We start from the raw sequence: 23,509 nt of genomic DNA, 5'->3' as shown, positions 1-23,509 counted from the left end.
CTACACTTCGTACAATTGAAGATATCTAGTAAAATATAGGGAGCAGCAGGAATAATCTCTCTCAAGAAAAAGCCTTCAAAGGACTATCATTTGCACTATCATTAAATGCAAAGTTTATAATTTTGCACTATTCCTTCAGATTTCATATTTGTTTCAAGATTAAATATCAAATTAATAGAGGACTGGTAGTATTTTGCTATTTTTCATTTCTTTAAGGTATTGCTTCAAAATGCTAATACTCTAAGCATGAGGAAAAATAGAACGCACATCATGAATTTTTGTCTATACTCCTTAAAACAGCTGAGCAAGTCCTCTCATTAGGGTCTACTGAAGCCAATAATATTACATTCAATTTCTGTTTTCTGATTTCCTGCAGTACTTTGTTTTGAAAATATATGTGCAAAACCCATTATATTCTGATACTGATTATGTTGCTACATTGGAATCAAGAGCACATATTGCAGCAAGGCTGTAGCTTCTTGATATCGGGAGGCTGGTTGCATTGATCCTATCACTTCCTGTTATTGTATTGATGTCAAACTGTTTATGAACACATTCTCTGTAACAAAATTTAACAAACTAATCAGTCTGTGCATCACCTATTTTTTTTTTTTACTTAATTTTAAGAAAATGGGGTTGATTTTATTAAATTGTCAGAGGGTAAACTTTACCAAATCATGACTCTGTAGTAATAACAACTATCATCTGCACTTCTAATGTCAAAGAAGTCAAGTCTGAATTCTCTCGTGTCCCACATGAATGGTGTACAGGATCAAAACACACTCAAATAGACTGGAGGAAACTTAACCTAGAGCCCTGGTGATCCCAGCTACAATTTCAAGGTACAAAATTTTTTGTCTATCCACATGACTGACATTTTCAACAGCTTCTGAGGGGATAATTTCAAACAAACATCTCCTCACTGTCATTGCCACCTACAGCCCAGATCTTTTCAGCTGGAGACAACCTGTTAAGAAGGTAAAATTGCACCACTATCTGATATGATTAGGGAATGGCTGGCTGCCAAATAACTTGTGGCTACGAGAAAGAAGCAACTCTAAAGTATTTTGCCACCCTCACTTTGTCAAACAGGAGTGCTGCAAAAAAGTCCTGCATGTAATTTCACACAGTCGTGCTTCTGGTGGACTTGAGCGCTGACTGCTCTCTCCTCAGAGCAGCATCCAATTTATTTCCTAAAGAAGAGTTAACATCAGTAAATATGTTATCAGCTCTAAGTACACAAGGTTTTTGGTGCTTTGGTTCAAACCTTATTTTTGTGTCTTATTTCTTTCCGTGAGCCAAAGTGAACAGCAGAAGGTACAAAAGCTGAGGTATATGCAGGGGAAGCACTTCCACACTGACAACAGAGTATTTTCATAGCCCACATATCTCAGACTAGCACTCAAACAGGAACTTATTTCAACTTAAAAAATAACAGTTGCAATGTGAATGAAGAAATGCTTTACCTGTATTCATCCTGCGTAAACCGTGGAATTACTGAAGGCTGCAGTACAGCAATTTCTACGGTAGTGGTGTTGAACTTCACAGGATCCCCATCATCATACGCAATGACCACTAGCTATAAACAATACAGAAAATCACTCTCTTAGTATAGGCAAGAACAGTTTTTATGTTGACTTGCAACAATACTTCTTGTATTTTCAGGGTCTAACAAGTCGGATGAGATTTTCTTTCGCCGCAAATCATACATTGTATAAGAACAAAACATAGAGGAAAAAGGTGACAGCCATCCACAAGTTGAACCACCTGCTAGAAAATTTACAGAAACACAGTAAACTGGAATTCAAATACAACAGTCTTCTGCAAATACCTCTCCAAAACACATTGCCAGCTTCAAGTACATTTTTCAGGGGATTTCCTTCACATCTAATCACAGACTGTCCTTAGTCAGAATTCCAGAATCAATTTCAACTTCTTTAATGGTATATACTTCAATTCTACATTTATGCAGTGCAATAATCTTTATTGAAAAACGACCTATAACTCCCAATGAAACAGAAAAAGTACTAGGTAAGAATTTAGTGTTGCTGACATTAATATTTAAAACTGAGGTCTGATATCAAAACAAACAAAAAAATTAACATTACCTCCCCTCCAAAAAAATCCTCTTAGAAAAGAGATCTTCGGTATGCTAAAACATGGACAAGACCAGAAGACCTTCTCCAAAGGTGGCCTATTATAAATCTTTTGCTTATCTGATCTTTACTCATGTCTATTTGTTTATTTAATCTGTGCTTGTCTGCTGGGACAAATATGTTCACCTGTTTTCAGCTTTCGTATGAAGGTAAGCTATCTGCTAGCAAAAGGATGAGAGACCCGCCCACTGAAGATGGAGTAATGGACAGTTTTCCAGTTTCCTCTCTCTCTAAATTTGTCCTTTTTTCAGGAGATCACTAGATGGAGCAGGTCAGCACCTCATTCTAGCAAAGGGTTTTCAACTCATTTCTGCAAGTCCAAGCTATTCTCAGAATAGGTCGGTGAAGAGACAGCTTAAAACAAAAGAAGGCATTTTTTTCAATCAATATATTAGGAAACTCACCAGTGCAAGACATTGTAATTGCAGAAAGTATGATTATGTAAAAAATCGACCGGAAAAATTCACAGAAGATTCAGTGGCAGATACAAGCCCAATGGTCTAGATACAAATACCAACTCAAAGTCTCCATATCACTGATTCCTGGAGTCTTTTCTGTGCTTCTTCCCTAAGCAGCCATATTTTCTGAAAAGTAATGCTCTGCTAAATTTACCATTGGTCTGCCCTCATATAGAGCAGCCTTCAAATAGAAATGTACCTCCATGTCCATGTGCACATCACCTGCGTGTTATGTATCACCACTTCAGAAAACAGCCACACAAAATAATTACTGAGAAGTAAAAATAAAAAGTGCAACAACAGAAAAGCTACACTCCAGTGATGTTAACCAAGAGATAATTCTCTTCCCCTTTGAGTTTTACTACGTTAGTTGAAAACTGAAAAGAACTCAAATTAGCACTGTCCTAAGTTCCTAAAGCAGTGACAGCATTTCAGCGCTACTCAAGCTCACAGTAGCGCTTGACAGGACACTCAGAAGTGGAAAACAGCGGACAGCTTTATTCCCTATAATGGAAAAGTATGCAAATAAACCTCTCTTTAATCCTCATTTCAAAAATAAATAACTGAAAGAAGAAACAAAACACACCTTAATGACCATACAAAAGGTGGGCAGTGTCCAAGTAGGGAAATTACATACAAAACCCCACATATTACAGATACATTTTTTTTGCTTACTGACACACTTTAATTTTCATTTTTACCTACCCCCTCCACTCATGGATTTAAGAGGGGAGATCTGTCCCAATGATTTTGATTAAAATCATAACTTACTCCACACTAATTACACTCAAGACTCTTCAGGAACAATAACAACACAATAGTAATTTAAGTCTCCTTAAAGCCAATGTTTTTACATTACAGCACTCATGAACAGGAAGTCCCAAACTAGCCAACTACGCAGTAACTTTCTTTACAAGATATCTCACCATTCTTACAAAGTTCTCACAAAACTGCTACGCTGACAGCCCTGTTAAAAACAAAGAGATCGGCAAGGTAACTTTAAAAAACTGAGGTTTCCTTCAGCTGCCTCCCTGTTTCTTCTGCCCTCCTAACAGTAGCAATCACATCCATTCAAGACGTTTCTGAAATCAAAAAGGCATGAAACATGTGCCAGGAAGAAAAGAAGTAAAGAAGCAACACAGAGAAACACAAAGGTAAAAGGAATTCCATCAAATGCAGGCGACACGTACTGACAATACACAGCTATATGAGTTCATACCTTGAACACTGTACTTGGCTCTTCATTTAGGTTTACTCGGGTTACTACACGTCCTGAGTTTTCGTCCACATCAAAAATGCTGGCGCTGTAAGGAAACTGGGCAACATCTACTTTGTATCGGACTCGACTTGCTGGTGTGCCCTGTAAGGCAAAACCAAAGCAACTTGCATATTTTTTTATTTTTACACATCTCATGAAGTTAGTAAAGGATTAAACCGCAACGTTGGCAAACAGACCGTCACAAACAAAACTTGCTGTTTGTCTTCCTCATAACTGAGTTTGTTACTGAGCATCCCCCTGCCTCCCCCCAAAATACCTTAGTGACATCTGAGAGGTCCAGTAAGAAAAACGACCAGAGGTTTGCAGAGAGCTGAAAAACCTGCCTACTTAAGTACAGACAGAAGCAGTGGTCTGTTTTGTAACTACTTAAATTTTTAAATAATGGAAGACGGGCATGGCTTAAGGTTGGTTAATATACCTTTCAAAAATATTTTAACATACTATAAAAACTCCTTTCAAGTTCAAGAAACTTCTAAATACTCTAAAAACTCCAACACTTACTCAGCTTGTCCTGAAAGTTACAGTGTCTTGTTGCTGAAGATGGAAAGATGTGTTATATTATCTTCTGAAAAGTCAGACTATAGTTCTGCATACAGGACAATTCAGCCTGTGTGACATTCACACACTTCTCTTTTAGAGGAAACAAAATGAAAACAGGACTGGGTTGCCGGGCAAACCCACCATGCAGCCTAAACGGGCTGTTTGACATACAAATCAAACAGTAGCATCTGAAGGTTTTACTTTTCACCAAAGCCGAGTGATGAAGGACTAATACATCTCAAAATCCTCATCTCTAAGAAGTAAAACACAGAGATTATAGGGCCTGCAGCACTTCCAAACATATTCCAACACACGCTCTCTCTGCGGCTGAACTGTACAGCTCTAGCAATTTTGGCACAACCATCTAAAAGCTCACATCCACACCTTCCTGACTGAAGAGGTGAGCCTGCCCCGCGCTGCAGGGCTGAGACGGTCACAAGTGCTTGTGTGAAGCGAGCGGACGCCTGTGGCCCTCCCCACTGGTAACAGAGGGCTTCTGCCTCTCAGCGGGAGGCTGAGCATTACCAATGCCACTTACTGTTAGATATCAGAGTTGGTTCTAAGCACAACGTCAGAAAACAAAAAGGAGAATACATTTGTCATATCAGTGGTAACAGTTTTGCAAATGGATTTTAAGTAGCCCCATAATGAACCCTCGCCACTGTTCAAACCCTGTTTCAATGACAAGGAACAAGCACAGACAGCCCATGCCTGTGTCACAAATTGTCTGCATGCATATGCACCCAAAAAATACCAAAATAAAAGAAGAATCAGAAGAGGCATTGCCAGAGGATATAATAGATGAATTTTTCATATCAGTAACTCGGCATTTTCTAATAGAAGGCTATTTACCTCATTTAACTGTTTTAACACTAATTGCCTAAATAAATAACATTTATTGTGAAGAATGAAGTTTCTTAAAATATCCATTATATTCCAATGACCCCATTCCAGCAGTCACCCTCCAGGGACCTTCAGAGGACATGGAGTAACACCACGCCTGTAAGCACAGCCTAAGAGGCAGCTGCTCCCACATCGGAGAGACGGGAGGGCCCTGGCAGCTTGCGCTGACCTGTCTGATCTATCAAGTCCCAAAAAGCAAAATGGGTGGCAATGCTTGTCCCTGGGATCTCCACAGTCCCACCGCTCCCTGGTAGCACCCCCGGCTCTGCTGCAACAGCCGCTTTCCCATGTGTGCCTGGAGGAGCTTCTCCGGTAGCGGCAGGATGGTTCCTGGCACCCATCTAACTTAAAAGCAGCAGACACTTCTGGCAGGAATCACCCAACCTCTTTTTGGACGAGATGAATTGTACCATCGACTGGTTACAGAGGATGTCTGGGAGACATTAAATTTTAACAGGTTACTTCCATTCTCAGCGAGCGCCCCTTCACTAGTGTTGATAGTAATCCACTGTTTTCAAAGATTAAAAGGTGACATAGCAGCAGGTTACTAAAGCAGTGAAGCCAGTACAAATATAAACTATGTACTAAAGAACTGTGAGAAAAAGGGGGATCAAAGAATGGGTTTAAAGCAAGGAAAGGGTTTTTTTGCACTCTGATGTCTGAGTAACTATTTTTCAGCAGACCAAAGTCTGTGTTACCGGGATATGTAGACACTTTGGACATTTCACAAAATCCAAACTAGGTTATTTGCTAAATATATTTAGGAGTAGATTCAGAGAAGCACTTAGAAACTCAGGTCCTATCATCGGTATGATTTCAGTTTCTTAATGCCTCTGAGTCTAGACCTCAGATTCGGTTTTGAGCCTCACATTGTATTTAAACAGACAAAATATCAGAGCCCACAGTTTCATTAATATTGAATTGGTAATTTTCATCTGTATTCAGTAATGTGGTATAAAGCAGCTTTGTTGTTACTGAGAATATATTTGATGTACCATGCTAGCTACTAACTACAAGGAAACAGGGAATTTACTTTTGTAAACAGCGATAGAAACAGCTGCAAAAGTGGTTTAAGCTCACTAAATCAACATTTTGTTGATACAACAAAAGTGCACTGAAATGCTCAGTCAAAATACACAGTCTAAAATAAAAGCTTTACTGGAATGGATTTAGCACAGGTATTTTACATCATGCTAATGCATGCTACAGAGCTGTATAACATGGTGACAGATTTTGCCACATTAACTTCTGATGAGTAGTAGGACTACTCAATGAATAAACCATACTTCAATGTGAGAAAAGTGACCCTTCAGCGAAGAATATTTATTTGAATTAAAAATTATAGGTAGCTTGTAAGAATTTAATTGGTGGTATCAATTTTACAGCTGTTAAAAGAATAAGAATACTTAAGTCTAATACTAAAAGAGTAAGACAGAGGACAAGGCAGCCAGGCCACCTCAGCCTTCCTCCCCATAAAACCCTGTGTGCATAACACCTTGCCCGTAAGGAGAAGTGAGACAGGGCTGAATGCAAACCAAGACATTCACAGAGTTTCTGGGGGACTTGCACAGCTGCTCCTCTGGATTATTTTAACCACAGCAGCAGTGAGGCCATTGCCTCTTTGAGCCCTCCAAGGAAATCCAGCCCAGGAAGGGTTTCTTAGCCAGTACACCGCTCCAGTGCTGCTGGCAAGCCAGCACCTTTAACAATTCAAGAACTGGCTCTGCCAGATGTGTTTTGGTGTTTAGTGAAGTAATATATGAAAGATCATGTTAATAGTTAAAAGTACTTTACGGGACCATGCACGCTAAAGAGTGCAAATCCTTGAAAACATGAGAAATTTCAGAGATCATAGCATGAGGTGATTATACAACTTTCCCCCTGGCATTCTCCGATTCAGTCATTTTTCTTCAACATTATAATTAAGAGGAAATTACCTGCCGAAATCCACTCTATTTGGTTTCAGAGTAATGGTCCTCACATTTGCTTGGAAGACTAAAAGCTATCATCATCATTAAACCTGCACACGCTAGGTAATTTGCTATTAAATAAACAAAAATCTCATCAGGTTATTGTTCCTGATATGACTATCAAGTACACTTTTCTCCTGTCATTTCTGAAAATAACAAAACAGGGATTTATTTTTTATTTACTATATTTTGGCACCAATGTAATTAGAAAAATCTCCAGAGAGATTTCCCAGGGAAATCTATTTAGAAGCAAGTTTTAATTATCTCAAATATTAATCATCTTTCGCCTCGGTTCTAAATTAATTTAGATGCATTCCTAGGTCTACCGCAAAACTCAAATACAGCAGATAATATTCTCAAATAAACCATAGAGCAAGGATTGTACTTGGCAGGAACCATGTTCATTCTCTCAAACCAAAGTTTTCCTGAGAGTTCAAGACTAATATGAAACTTAGATCTAAAGCTCATCCAGCTTCAATTATTTCTTTTATCGCTGCATAATTCCTTAAGTTTCCATTTGCTCTGGGGAAACGACATTCATTTGTGACACAGCTGACAGGTACGAAAATGGCCCCAACATTTACGTTAGATGATCAGGCCGCACACGAAGGCCCCGGGCAAAGAGGCCATGGCGGGTGCACATCTGCACTGTCGAGATAACTCTCAACAGGCATAGATAGGTTGCAGAGAAATCGTAATGCAATAAAGCCAGGAAAAATGGTGAGAAGTGTAACACAACAATAACTTCTCTATGTTTTCATGTATATTTCTGCAAGCAATTCAAAAGGAAGCTAAGAATCATTACTTCCACTATCCAAATGGGTAACAGACATACAAAATCAGAATGATCTGGCCCAGGAAAGAGAGGGAAAAAAACGCATCCCACTTTCATTTGCAGTCTACTCTTGAAGATCCCAGATATGCATCTGGTACATGACCTGGATTTTACCCCTAAGTACTAGTATGTAATAGTGGCATAATGAATACAGAATTATTTACCAAGTCTCTTTGTACTCAATGCCACTTTCTGACTGAGGTCAGAAAACTTCTGAGGGTACTACAGATAAAATGTGAAACTGGTAAGGTGTTTAATAAATTATCTCCATCTGTAGATTTCAACGCAAATCTGAATGATTTGCATCGTGAAGAGTTCACCAAGGTAAATTCTGTTAAGGTAGTTCTATGAAAAAAATTGGAAAGTGATGCTAAAAACAAAATTTACAGGTGGCTGCACACTTTCTTTGTAACACACTCAAAGTAAAGTAACGATTAAAAGGGGGGCAGACCACAGAGTAGGTGAATGATTTTCGTGGGTCTTATACCAGCTATGGGTTGTGAATGGTGCACTCATTTATATTCACCCTAAATTCATTTATATAAACTCTAAAATTTGAAGGATTTTATTCTTTAGTATGTAACTCAACAAGAAGGCCCGAAATTCTGAATTACTAAATCTGGAAATTCTGAATTATTAACTATAACAAGCTGAACACAAAAAGAACATGAATTTCTAAAGCCATGAGATAAAATTACTTTAAGAACTCATTGAATTTGCAGCATGTTTCCCATATACAAATCTCCAGCAGACACTATGAAATCCAACAGTAATAGTTTTTAAAAGATCAAGCCCTGGACTGCCTGAAAATGCTTTTATCTCCAATTAAATATCTGTGAAATCGCTAATTAAATGTCTATTAGCATCTTACTTTTAGTGGGTGCCTGTAAAACAACAAGGACAATTACTCTCAATTTGACAAAAGGGCTCCATTGAACAAAAACCTTAAAAGGTGTTACCAGATTGGATAAACCCTTAAACTGGATGTTCTGGAGCTCTGGAAGCTGGCTGCTTGTTAAAATTAGCGTTCTGCATCTGTTTCTATTGACATTTCAAATCCACAAAATCAGAATATGCAGGGGAATTGCCCACGGAAGAAATATTCCGGCTTTTACAGTGATAAACCGTACAAAAAAAGGCATATACAGGAAAAGCAAACACCTCAAGTTATATCAGTCCTGGGAATATTCACCTTCTGATAAACAAAGCAAGCAAACTAAGCATCTATCAAATAGCTCATGTTGCTCTCCTTTCAAAATATTTGGAGGGTTAAGAGCTTTGAGAACATAGTTATAATCATCTGGCATCTTTCATCACCACGCCACTTCAATAAAGCATAAACTGTTCACAATGAAGAAAACTCTTCTTCTCTCCAAGGATGATCTCAGGTGTCCTTGAATAACTTAGGTATGTGTACAGCCATCTGTACAGACCTGCTGAACATAATCACAGGTAGCCTCTTTGCCAAGCAAAAAAGCAACCACCGTTCAAATCCCTCCACATGCAATTGTCTCATTTAAAATACAGACTTGTACAGTTTGGTACCTAACAGGAAATAAACCAGGTTTAAAGCTCTTTCTCCACCAAAACCTTCCCAGCCTTGAAACTGATCAAGTTTGACCTCTAAAGTTTCAACGCAAACCATTGCTCTGCTGTGCATTTTGTTTGATCGTTCCACAGAGCCACAAGAGTCCTTTTTGCTTTCCTTTCTCTTGCTCCCAAAGTGACTGTCCCTGTCATTTTAATTCAGACTATACATTAGAGCTTGTGTAGGAAACAAAGATACCATGCCTTTTTTTTGGTGGCCATGCACAACATGGATTAGCATTTATTTTTAGTTTAACTCAAATCAAAACCCAAGACAGAGAACGGAAAGGCAGCAAGAGGGAGGCAGTTTAAAAGCAGTTTCAGCTGTGTCTCTGTACAGCTGCTGAGTGCCGAAGTGGTGACTCACCCAGATGGCCCAAGCACTGTCTACACACCAGTTCCACGTGTTTTCACTTGCCGCTCCTGAAGCATTTTAAGAAGCTCTGCTTTTGGGCAGGCCACTTGTCACTCTTTGAGAGCTAAGCTCTCAAACTGAGCACTGAGAGGGGAAATATTATAAATAGTCCTGAGGACTCTCTCAGCGGCTGATTGATGTTGAATTGAGGGATTTATGCATCTGTACCAACCCTGATACAGGCTTCAGATTTCTTCAGCTACAAAGAACCATCTATTTGCCCAAAGAACAGAAGGCAATAGATGCTGGCTGGGGCACTAAAGACTGCGCTAATAAAATTCAGAAGTGTAGGTGAGAGGGTCAGATACTGACTTTGTCCAGGCTTTGGGGACTCCAGGTATCTCCCCCTGTAAAGACTTGAAAATATCTCTGAGAGAAACCAAAGCTGCATACATTTGTGTTAGCTAAAGCAAAGTAGCACTTAAAAATAAATATTTTTCTATAGGGTATTATCACATCTACCTTAGTTACTAGGAACATTTCTTTGGCACCTCCAGCAGAGATGCAGCGTTTCTGTGGTTTCCCAGCCACACAAAGCCTTTGCAAAGTTATGCAGCTCACGCAGGATACCTGCTTGCACCTTTCACCATTTTTGATTTTGTCTTTTGGTCAGATCACTGTCTTCAACACAGAAGAGTCGGTGGGGAAATTAAACTCAAATAGGGTCAATGGCGTTCTGCCAGGAAAGAAAGCAAGGAGTTTATAGCGGGGAAAAAATCGTCTCTCTCAGTTTTATTGTATTTCTGTCCGGGATTACTCAGACACCTGTTTACACTGCATACAGCAAGTCAAACCCACTCTAGTGGGACTCACTAGAGCAACTTTGGCAACACAAATACAGCAAATCCTGTTTGAGTGACTCTGCACACCTGGTGCTCGGGAAGTCCAAGCACGTTTTGGAGGCACAGCTTCACTGCACAGGGCTCCAGAGTTACCCTGAACATGACACTTGACCACAACGTCCAACAGCCTAAACTTATCCACTCCTAGATACTAAGAAACCCCAGATAAATAGACAAAGTCCTTAAGCTCCAGCTGGACAACACTTCTGGAAAGAAAAATCAAGATGATGTGTGAGGGAAACTCTCGACACACAACTGTCTCCGCTCTTTCCCACTTACACAGTGCAGCCTCCTAACCCAGTGTTAGCACCCTTTTAGCTCAATTTGCACAGTGGCTGTGATGCCTCACTCCTCTGCTTCCTCACGATTACCCCCATGCAAACAGTACAACTTTTCGCAGTTGGTCTAAAAGCTACCTCACTCTCTTCTTTCAGATCTCTACACAACAAAATATTTTGAATATGCGAGTACTTAGACCTTAAAGGGATTATTCAAATGCTAAACTGTCTCAACAATTTCCATTGCAATGTTTTCAAAATTGAAGATTTTAATTTTAGTAAGTTTTACCAGTTATTTAGAAAGACTTGAAGCTGTACTCAAGCTTTTCCTTGGCAGCCATATAACCATGGCCCTAGTCTATTACCATAATTCCCTCTGGCTCCCCTGGCCTGTTTTTGTTGCTTTCTGCTTAGTATTTTCCTATCCTTTCCATGTAGTGCCTCTGGAATTACATGTAAGCTCTTCTGGGAAAGACAGGGTGAGCGACTATAGGATGTACTAAGTAATTTGAAAAATCAAATACCATATAACTATTTTAAAACTGTAGAAAAATATACTGTGGATTGTTCCAATAAACCAAAGGTCAGTATGTTGATTTACCATATTTCATGAAACACATGTAAATCAAAATTTACCAGATTTCAATGACCAGAATGGTATTTCAAATTAACAAATGTAAAAGTAACTTCTGAAACATAATTTATATTCTCAGTCACTGCAAAAAAGTGAATTCAAACTGGAAAAGAAAGGCAAGGAAAGGAGAAACTGGTAAGAATTTAAACTGACATTTGCTCAAGACAGCCCTTCAAATCCTGCTCTGGCCTTTAGTGAAAAGCACTGGTTTCTATGTTTTAACTGACATTTCACTAAGGACCTGAAAGAATAACTATCAGAGATCTCTTATGCCTTCAGGCCAAGATTTTTTGACCACTTTGAAATCCACAGGTCAAAATAAAAACATAACGAAATACCTACTTGGAAGCATTTGAATCTAGCACAGATAATTTTTGTTTTAATTTAGTAACGGTTAATAGTAACAGAAATCCATGGGTTTTTTGCAACTAAACCAATCCTATTACCAACAGTTGCATTCTAATGATGGCTTAATGTTTTAGGCATCAGTTAAATGAAGAAAAGTACACATCTGCATCCTGACTCAGACATTCATTTGTTCACACATATACACATTCATACATGTAAGATACACTGAGTTGCAAACAATTTACTGCATGGAGATTTGATGGGGGGAGTTTTCTTAAAGAAAAACAAGATAACCTTTAAACTACATCTCCAATAAATTAATCAAACAGTACTTCATTTAAGAGTAAAAGCTCACTCTTACCCCTTCTAACTGTTTTGGAAAGCATATCATAGTCACTCATGGCACTTCCACACCTATACGCCATAAGTTTCTAAATCACTTAGGAAATACACTGCTACTGTAAAACAGAAAACTCTGTCACAGGTTTCTTTCAACCTCTCATCTTTCACCTACATTACTTTTTGTACCCATGCCGCCTTCACTGACCATTTAACGCGTGCATTTGTATTTATGACTTGTCCTTTAGAAGTCAAAAGCCACAGATAAAACCATGATCTTTTCTCAGGAACCTCACTGAAGGAGCACTTCCAGAGTAAAAAGTAACACAGTAGGTAAAATACCTGCATCCTTTGCTACAGATGATGATTTATTAAGGTTGACTTCAGTGGCATGAATTTTTTTTCTACCACTTACATGCCCGTCACTGCTGCTGTCACCTTTGCTGTTGAGGGACTAGTAGGAACAACAGGGCAACACCACAATAGCCCCAGAGTCCAGCAGCTCAAAGGAGGAACGGGCTGAGGATGGTGCCTATAGGGTGAAATGGAGAGCCAAACTCCACTCACACCATTCAATACCTCCTTCTTACCCCAAACCTGCTCTTCTGCTGTTGGAAAATTCAAATTTGCCTTATCTGCAGAGAAATCACATGCAGGTGCTGAGCATTTCAATTTGAATTCTCATACCATCCATATTAATTTGACAATGCAGAGCAAAGTTGGGTTTTGCTGAAGACAATGGGCAGTCTCTGAAGAGCTGATTAGGTCTGAAAAGCTTTTATTGCAGATGATGAAAAAAATCTAGCTTGACTTTTATTCTGGGCTGAGTTTAACGTTGACAGGGGAATAGTCTACATTACTTGTAAAATGACAACAGAAAAATTCGGGCTTGGATACTTCAAACTAGTTAGGCTTTTATTAGACCTGCCCTGATAATCAGGTATATTTTAAGGCCACAATTATTTTCTTAATAGATATATATTTCGTTTCCTAAACTGATAAAATAGATGTATTAGTACTGTGCAAATAAGATTCTACCAAGTTAAAAAACCCAAACCACACAACCAAAATATTGATGATGATAACTAAGAATATTCTTTCCCTTAAGGCAAGTATAGAGGAAGGTACTCCTGCTGAACAGAAAAAAGGTTGTGTGTTGTTTAAAACAACTTCTAGTGAATTCATATCAAATACTTTGTGACACCACTTAATGTCAAAGCCAGCTCCAAATAAATACAGATTTGCCCGTAGCACAAAACATATAAACAGGTTGGCTCAGTCAGAAAAAGAAGCAAAGCCATTTATGCCTGATGGTTTTCTCTATCTTCTTTTTTATTTTAAAAGTACAAACTACCAGCCATTAGTTTGAAATAAAATACTAACTTTCAAAAACTATTTTAAAAGCTTTCCTCCATAGTTGGCTAACTTTTATGGCTATTGTATTCATTAAATGCCTAAGGGTAGCTTCATTTTTGTCTTCATAAAAATCAAAGAAATGCAACAGTTGATTTTGAAGAACATTATCTTAACATTTCTGTTGCCTGTTCATAACATTTATGCCTGTTATAATGGTAATAAACAGGATCCCACATTCAGTTATTTTGATCTCATGCATGTGCATCAATTTCTCCACAGAAGTAGAAGCGATCTCCACATCTTTCAAATATAAAACACTCAAAACTACATAAAAGAAATCTATATAAATACGTGAGGAAATCACAAGAATGGAATCTGGGAGACATAAGCACTTTAGTCGAGCTTTTATTCTGCCATTCTCATACCACCTAGAGATGGCCATTATTACCCACTGTACAAAATAGCACGCAAGCTTATCCACGTCCAGTTTCTACATTTATCTGTTCAAGTGATAGTGACAGAAATGTTAGAAAAGGAGAGAGTTCAGAAGGGTTTGGGGTTTTTTAAATGAAAAAGTGAAATAACTTTGCATTAGGAAATGCTGATTCTACAGGACTAAGAATTGTTATAAATATACGTTACTCAGTTTCTGAACTATTTTGTTTCCTCCAGTATCTCAGTGATATCTGAGACACGTTAAATCCAGGGATTATAAAATGGAGCTTATATCAGAATGGGCAAATACTTTATCGAGACCAAAATATCTTGATGTGAGGCAACAGACACTATTAAATAAAAGCTGCACAAAAACCAAGTTAAAAAGCGCTTCTCTAGCACCAATAAACAATTATTTTTTTTCTATCCTCACTAACCCATTTATGTCGAAATTTCCATGGAGTAGAAATTCATCTTCTTGCCCAGTTTCATTAATCCTTAACATCCTTTTCTGCAGGCTTTTCTGGAAGGTCAGTATGATAAACCTGCTAGGAGCAAATACGTACTGGTGCAAGGGGCAGAGACAGGTCCATAGGACTGTGACTAACAAACTTAATATTTTAGATTTCTACTGTGGCAATCAAAAAATCATACATTTTCAACAGTCATGCACAGCCAGTTTTCCCCACTCTCCACTGGCAGATCAACTCTGAAGCAGCTCCACTTGTGATACGGGCAGAGTGTTTCCTTTTGAATTATTTGCTGCTAACTGCTGAGGATGAGGGCTCTTGAAGGGAAATGGTGTTTCCTACCTCCCTGGTTCCCAAGTCATTCCTAGGGAGAGCAACAGAGAATCTTCTCCAGCTAAGCAGCATCTGCTGAACTCCCTGAAATGCTGAATGCAATTCAGACCCACTGATGTGCAGGCAAGGTTTACTAATTTGGTGGTAGTACTCCAGCAGTATAAGTGCTTTATTCAGGAAGAAATGCGAGTAAAATGAGCCAATACCTTTGTGCAATATATAGTGTAAACATAACCCTTGCAGGCTTCTAATGCCACCCAGAAACTTTGCCCACTTCAATTTTAATTTCCAGTCTGTAATCCCCAGGTTATTGCACCTAACATATGGAAGAATAAGACAATCATGAAATGTGACAGTAAAAGTCATTCACAGAGTAGAACCAAATAGTCTTAAATCAATTTAAAAATTGTTTGCCAGCAAATAACTATGAGATCTGAGCAATCAAGCCTACTTTCCCCTGCAAATCATTGTTTTAAACAGTGACTAAGACGATGGTGGAAACCTAGGCCTGGTGTGCCCCAAGGACAGCGAAGGAGGTCAGACAAAAGCACTAGACTTCCACACAGCAAAAAGGCAGTAGGAGCAAGAGTGCAGGTAGGCCACAAAAATATGAACAGTTATGAAGTCCTCTGAAGGGCTGTAGCAGGGAGTTCTACATTTTAGACTTCTACAATGCTACTAGGGATGTATCCCCTTGCTTAGGCGTAACGGTTCAAGTCCAGAAAAGGACGAGGTCATATGGGTACAAGTCTGGTTAACCTTGCGTGTCCCTGATCTTCACAGGTGCTGCAGCTTGTTACCTTTATAGCAACTTCCTGGCTTGGAAGGCTTCCACACACCTGCAGATATACCTCAAGTTTGTCAGGAACTCTGGCCAGCCTCTTTCCTGGTACTTAGGATATTTTACGTGGAAATAGAGCTAAAGGTTTGAATCCTTCAGTCAGTGGAGGGAAGGCAGCCTAGGCCTCTAACGTCCCATGGAAAGGCTTTTCCTAGCAAGATTAATATAACAAGATGCAAATGGAGGAGAGCAGGCACTAGCACTACATCATCTTTCTCCTGCTGCATGCTTAAAGCTATGAGTACACCCAGATGTGTCTTTGAAGGAGAGTGTAGGTGCCTGCCATGAAGAGAACAGTCCTAGCCTATGCATTTTTAAAAGCATCTCTAAAGCAAGACACTAGAAATTCCCACTTGCCTCTACTGATCAGTCTAATGCATACATGTTGTCATGGTTTAACCCCAGTCAGCAACTAAGCACCACGCAGCCGCTTCCCCCTTCCCCCTCCCAGTGGGATGAGGAGGAGGAAAGGAAAAAAAAAAGTAAAACTTGTGGGTTGAGATAAGAACAGTTTAATAACTAAAGTAAAATATAATACTAACAATGGTAATAATGAAATATAATAATAATAATAGTAATGAAAAGGAATATAACAAAAAAAGGAAGGGGGGGGGGGGGAACCAACAGTGATACACAATGCAATTGCTCACCACCCGCTGACTGATGCCCAAGCAGCGATCCACACCTCCCGGCCAACTCCCCTCTGTTTCTATACTGGGCATGACGTTCCATGGTATGGAATACCCCTTTGGCTAGTTCAGGTCAGCTGCCCCGGCTCTGCTCCCTCCCAGCTTCCTGTGCACCTGCTTGCTGGCAGAGCATGGGAAACTGAAAAGTCCTTGGCTTAAGATAAGCGCTACTTAGCAACAACTAAAACATCAGCGTGTTACCAACATCATTCTCACACTAAATCCAAGACACAGCACTACACCAGCTACTAAGAAGAGAGTTAATTCTGTCCCAGCCGAAACCAGGACACATGTGCTGACTATTCTGCTTCTAATTAAGCAGATTTGTGATTAACATGTTGGCTGGTTGGGACCCTATTCTGACGTGCCTGTGCTCTATGGAAGGAGCTTAACACACACCTTGGGCTCCATTCTGCAAGCAGAGCAGTCAAAATCAGGCACCAATGTCTCTTATACTTCCCTTCAAATTGTCCAAGACTAGCCATTAAGGCACATCTGTCTCCATTTCTTTTGTTTACTGCTCAAATAATGTCTATGTTCTCTAATGCCACATTCCTTAAATACTCTGTAGCACTATTACTTGATAACTACTGCTATTCATTACCTACTTGATGACACTACTGTCTTTCATATACTTTAAACAAACAATAGTACAGATCTTCAGCTGTTATAAAGTACCTTAAATGCGTCCAAGTTCAGTAATACCCCACTGATTCACCTGCAGGGAATTTACTTACCTTTGTGTGTTAGGACTTTCCACAGGGGGATAAGCAGGACTGTCCTTACAGAAACACTGCTTTAGCATTTCTGTCCTTGGGAGGTAAATAAATCACTATGTAGCACATTTAGCTAAGCTACAGTTGATTTGTGTCAAAGCACTGCCATCAGCTTTTAATGTGCATGGCACATTCTCTCTGAACTCTTCTCCCTGAGGATTATTCTCCTTAATATGCCAAACACTAACAATTAAAAATTAAACCTGGCTGGCAGAACATCTTTGGCTTTTATTGTCCTCAGTGTATCATCTGGTCACCAATGTTCATCAACCTCTCATTACAAAAATTGATACTACCCTTCAGAATAGCTAACAAGTCAAAAACATGTGCCCAGTTCTGTCAATCAAGTGCTTCACCAGGGAACAAGGATAAAAGCCAGTGGCAGAAATAAACTTTATCCCCAAAACAGGTGCACTCGGTTCAAATACTGCACATCCAATAGGGCTGGCTGGTGAGCTGTACAGTTCCAGTGACCCTGTGATGTCTCAGACTGGAAATGCACAATGACTGCGAAATCAAGAAAGCGACAAAGTTGTGTTTTGTTTCCTCTTTAAGCTGCAGAACTGTACCAAAGACAGGCACGGCTTCCCTTCCTGCCTATTCCTCTTATTCATCTACACTGTGAAGTCGGATAAAGAGCTTTCCAAAAATCTTCCTGACATAAAGGAGCTGTATCATTGATTTGCCAGCTTCAGGAACAATCATTGTAAATGCAGCCTCTGTCCAGAATGACAAAGGACAGGCTGACATAAAAAAATGTATGAGTTACTGCTCTGTGAAACTCATAATAATCGTCATTGTTTTTGAGAGAGTTAGGTCACTTACGAGGGTTAAAGATTTTTCCCTCTTGGGTGCAGAGTATTAATGGAACCTTTTTGCTTACCGGAGGATCTTGATCCTCAGCTGAAACAGTAGTGATAACGGTGCCCTTGACTGCATCAGGAGCAACCATTCCCCTGTAGAGCTTTTTGCTAAATACTGGAGAGTAATCATTCATATCCTGCAAAACATAATTAAGAGTTTAGTTCTGAAGTTCAAACAAAATTATAGACGCATTCACAATCATTTTTTTCAAACTCTACCCAATCACTCCTTCCTCATTAGGAAGCCAATTTGCTATTCACAGTCTCTCTTGGCTCTCAATTCCATTACCACCACACAAAACTAGCACACAAGGGGAAGGTGCCAAAGTTTCCAAAAAAATATTCACGTGAGACAGATCAACAGAAGGAAATTCTGCAGAAAAACTCACAGTCTCACAAGTAAACAAAGCAGAAATTTTCATGACACCTGCTTCTCAAGCAGTGGGCCCCAACATGGCTTTGCTAATTTTCTAAAATGAATGAGCTGCTGTTGCTTGACAGTGTTTGTTACCTCTAATGTGCCATAAATGAACAGAAAATATAATGTCGGATTAGTATCAACACCTCATGAGAGCTTAAGATGGTGTTCTTCAGACTGATGCGGACGTTGTCAAAAAGAAGCTTCAAAGGCTTGAGTTAAGCCCAATTTCATTGATGTAGTAGTGTGTGTATGCACATACGTATACTGTCACACCTATATATGTGTGCACAGCTGTATATGTATATATACATTCAGGAGTACCTCCTTGTGTGAAAGATGTAACCTCACCCAAACACCAGGCTGTGTGGGATCATGCAAGCTGGCACTAAGGCAGATGCAGCAGTCAGATGCACGTGGCTCTTAGTGACATGTTGCCCCATATATACTTTTTTTTTCAAAATTCTCTCACAGAGAGTTCCAGAAAATTTATCTATATGTTCCTTTAAAAAAATTAAACTTACATCTCTAAATCACAACCTTTATTCTACTAATAAAACTGATGTCCAGTTTTTTTTCTGTAGAGCCACCCCCCTAGCTTGAATTCTATTAAGAACAGATTTATTCATTTTTGCATACTATTTCCATTGCTTTGCGCATATGGATAACACAGATTAAATTTTCTGGGTTTTTTGCAGAACAAATCAGAAGCATCATATGCCTTCAGCACAGAAGAGTGACTTTACTGATCCACAAATGAAGAGCAGACTTTTTTCCCCTTGAAGCAGAACATGTGCCTGAGCTCTGGGGGAATACAACTGCCAACCACCTTTTAGGTAACCCACACCAACACAGCTACTCAAAGTTTATACAATGATGCCTCTACCTGTTGTCACAGCTCTTCATGCTGCAAATGCAATATGCTGATACTGGCTAGCACGCTGTATTACACAATCATTTAAAACATTCATCCATACCTCATCAAACAACAGTATAATAAACATCTATAAAAAAAGAAAAAAAAAGACTGTTACCAGTCCACACAGTAAATGCCTGAATAATTAATGCATTTTGTTCTGTTGAAAGGTCTGCAATTTGAGTCTTCAAGGCACTAGAAATGCTTTTTCTCTGATTTTCAGAGTTTCAAAGAGACAACTGGATCATCAAAAAGCAACTACAGGGGAATTCAAACTAGGAGAGCATTCAAATGAAAACATTTTGGAAAAACATTCAAATTCAAACAGATTAGCATTTTTGCATGGAATTACAGGCATTGAATCTATAATTTCAATTTCTTGTCCTGTTTGCAAGAAAATAATTTACTTCGTCTGAGAATTTAATACCCAGGACTATTTTACATAAACAATCTTGTTTCTCACGACTTTTCTGAGTGACATCGTGCTTGTAAAATAAACTATCCTTTGTTCCATTTTGCTCCCAGAAACTCCACTCTGGAGCAATATATCGCTGTGGCAAAGAAACCAACATCATACAGCAATCTCACACTGTAAGACTCCATTCACAGCCGTTCTACCTCAAAGAAAAAAACGGGGAATGACTTTATTTGAAGCAGGCACAGAGTAGCTATGAATACAGAAATCCTAGGCATGGAATATTAAAAATAATCTCCAGTATGATAGGAGAAATGTGATACAACACTACATGTATAGGTCTTACAACTGTGTAAATCAGTGCGTTTGGAACTGTTTTGGTTCATAGACCCTGAAAGCTTTCCAGTGGGATACACAACCTTTTAAAAACTGCATACACACAGAGAAGACACCTTCTGTCCTTCCATATGAAGTCCCCCTCTGGAGTAATGACCCAATACTATGCTTATGATCGCTCTTTTTTTTTTTTTTTTTTTTTTCAGCTTTTGCTTCCCATGATCGGGTTGCTTAGGATCACCTCTGTGAAACAGGTGAAGTTTCTGAAATAACCCAGCCTTTTATCTGTATTTATTCATTTATTTTGAATCCATCTCTCTCTGTGCACCTGCAAATCCACAGCCGTATCTGGTCTTTTTTCTTTGGTGTAGTAGCAAGAGATCACACTCTGCTGTTTGCTCAGTGGGGGGCGGGAAGAAACAAATGTGATGTTTTTGTTATCTTTTGAATACCTTTATGTGACCTTAGTGCCTGAAAACTTGTGACTTCAGGTATTGGAAAGTGTAATCCTGTTTAAAGATGACACACTACATCCTCTGCTATAGAAAATGACTCAGTTGTCCTACTTAACACACCTATTTTTCAAGATACATGGATCAGTACAAAATACACAGGAATACAAAGCAAAGCATAAAGTAGGACACAGAAAGCCTTCTGCCTCTCTAACTTATCTTTCCTCTAAGACAAGCTTTATGCACGATCGTGCCTCATAAACCTTAGGCGAACTGGCCAAATAGGCATCAAATGTTTCAGTCATAACTAGACAGAACAGCTCCACGTGCTTTTCTTCCCGGCTCATATCTTCCTGAATCCTAAAGCAGCCACTGATTTTTTATAGCAGAGCTCAAGCTTAAATATTTCCACTTTTAACAAAATAAAAGTTCCCCATAAGAATCACCACAGGTATTCTCATTATGCAGCTGGAGTAAGTACACTTCAGAGAGCAAGACTGTCATTACAGACAGGTAATCAAGTCTCATGTCCTCATCGCAAATGTCTACGATGAATAACTGCTAGAAGCAGAACGGGGATTTTTGCAGGCAGGTTTAACATGCAAAACATGCAGATGACATGGAAATGGGCTTTTTTTTTAGTTGTAATGCTTTCTTTATTCTAGTGAAAGTCTTGGTTCAGAGGCGGTAGGAAGAAATGACTCTTCTGGGCAATTCCCGATAGAGTAAGCAGAGATTTTGTTAGAGGCATGTTGGAGAAATTCATATATTATAATCTACTTCAACTGGTACAGTTTCTCTTTATGTATTATGGGCACTTAAAGGTACCAAAAAGGTCACAAAAAGAAACTATCGCCTTTCTGGCAAAAAGCACCACCACCAAGGATGGAATACCGTCTAAATCTGATTTTGTTAGAGCACAGAAAGAAAGCACACACTGTATTTTCTGTGAATAGCTCAAGAGGTCATGGGCATGATCCGCCCCATCCCACCCCCAAAACCTGTGCCTCTGTAGTCAAGGTCCCCAATCCAATTTTCTTCATCAAAGTGGACTTAACAGTGAGTAGTGTTCAGCATTCCCTGATACAGAGAGAGAGTTTTCAGGTTTTCATCACAGAGGGCCTTTGGGCAAAAAGATAACATTTAGAGAAAATACCGGGCTTCTGCCATTACTGGAGACCAAAGACATAGACATGTTTTTGCCCAGCTAAATAATTGAAGATTACTCCATACCTGATGGCTTCTGCTTAAAATACCACTAAACCTGACTTTGCATAGAAATGGGGATGCAGCATATGAGTGCAATCCCTAATCACAGGTTAGGAATAGGGTAGTAACCTTCCACAAAGTAGTAGTAAGAAGTAGTGTAATCACCTTTTAAATCTGGTGCATAATCCTACGCATGCTCTTGTGGCCAAATGGCAGCATCTTACAACTGTTCACAGTTCACTGCTTCAGTCACATAAATCCAGGTTGCTATTAACTATCAGACACACACACAAAAATGTAAATGGAAAATATAGGTAATGAATTCTCTATATATCTCACTTTAAAATACTCGGGCTGTGTATTTTGACAGTAAGATAATAGCAGCCACATATTTATATATAAATACAAAACAGCCTTTGTGTCACTGCTCATCTAGCTGCAGATTTATTATATTTTTATACATCTTTGTTTACAAAACAGAGTGAAAGTCAAAGCATAAAAACCCCAAAGCTTTCTCTCTATCATAGATGCTCTTTATCTACCACTTTTTGTTCGGTTTTGTTTCACATTGCTCACACTGGGCAGCACATAAAAGCAGAACAGGACATATCCCTACATCCTTCCCTTGCACAAAGATTAAGAATCAAGCATGAAGAAAGCACAATATGGGAGAGATGCTCAAATACCGTTGTTCTTAAGAATCCACATTAGTAGCTTCAAAAGCGAATGAAGACGTATTAAGAGATTTCTTGATGCCGACTCATTTGTTAACTCAGACGTCACCCTTAGCATGTGAGTGATCCCACTTCCTGACCAACTTCCTTACCCTCTGAACAAGACACATCTCAGTCACAAGATTTAAAGGGTTGTTATTTACCAAAAGGTTTGTAGGAAACAAATATTGACCTGTCTGCAAAGATTATGAAAATACCGAACAAAAACGTTGGTGAACTAAGATAGTCATCTAGGAATGCCAATGAGGAGAAACAAAGCACAGGGGAGGAAAGACATTAAGGAGCAAATCAATACGTAATTTAAAAATCATTAAGACAGTCACTAGCTGTAATGCACTAATACTAAACTAGGTGCACCTAGACAGGTGGTGACTGCCGACGTGGGAGGGCAATACACAACTAGAGCAGAAGAAAAGTACCTGCAGTACAGTGTTCCCAGCATAAAATTAGCTTGTAAACGTAAACGGACTTCAGAGACATTAATATATTTTTGATTTATGGGGACACCAAGAGACCTTTAATGCTTGTACTCCACTAAATTAAGAATATAAGCATTTTACATCTGGGTGAAATAATCCCCTCTTCCTCTTCATTCACTAATCTGGGAAACACACAACTTGGATTCAAATGTCTGCCTTCTTCCTTGCACCATCAGTGCCCCTTAACTTCATCTGAAGTGCAT

At 39.1% G+C, this 23,509-nt stretch overlaps 1 protein-coding gene across 5 annotated transcripts in view; it reads right to left on the bottom strand.

Moving 5' to 3' along the window:
- The window catches only part of PCDH15 (protocadherin related 15), a 419,295-nt gene that overhangs the window by 92,037 nt on the left and 303,749 nt on the right, over window positions 1–23,509 (bottom strand). For all 5 annotated transcript variants that reach the window (XM_050898730.1, XM_050898731.1, XM_050898732.1 and 2 more), the window contains 3 exons: window positions 18,368–18,484; window positions 3,834–3,974; window positions 1,467–1,579 (listed from right to left, as the gene is read on the bottom strand). In XM_050898730.1, the coding sequence (XP_050754687.1) occupies window positions 1,467–1,579; window positions 3,834–3,974; window positions 18,368–18,484 (371 nt within the window). The remainder of the gene's footprint in view (window positions 1–1,466; window positions 1,580–3,833; window positions 3,975–18,367; window positions 18,485–23,509) is intronic.

The sequence above is a fragment of the Gymnogyps californianus genome, chromosome 6 (genome assembly GCF_018139145.2).
Source record: "Gymnogyps californianus isolate 813 chromosome 6, ASM1813914v2, whole genome shotgun sequence".
Lineage (NCBI taxonomy): Eukaryota > Metazoa > Chordata > Aves > Accipitriformes > Cathartidae > Gymnogyps > Gymnogyps californianus.
The sequence above is the reverse complement of the archived record's forward strand: the minus strand, read 5'-3'. Positions and strand labels throughout refer to the sequence as shown.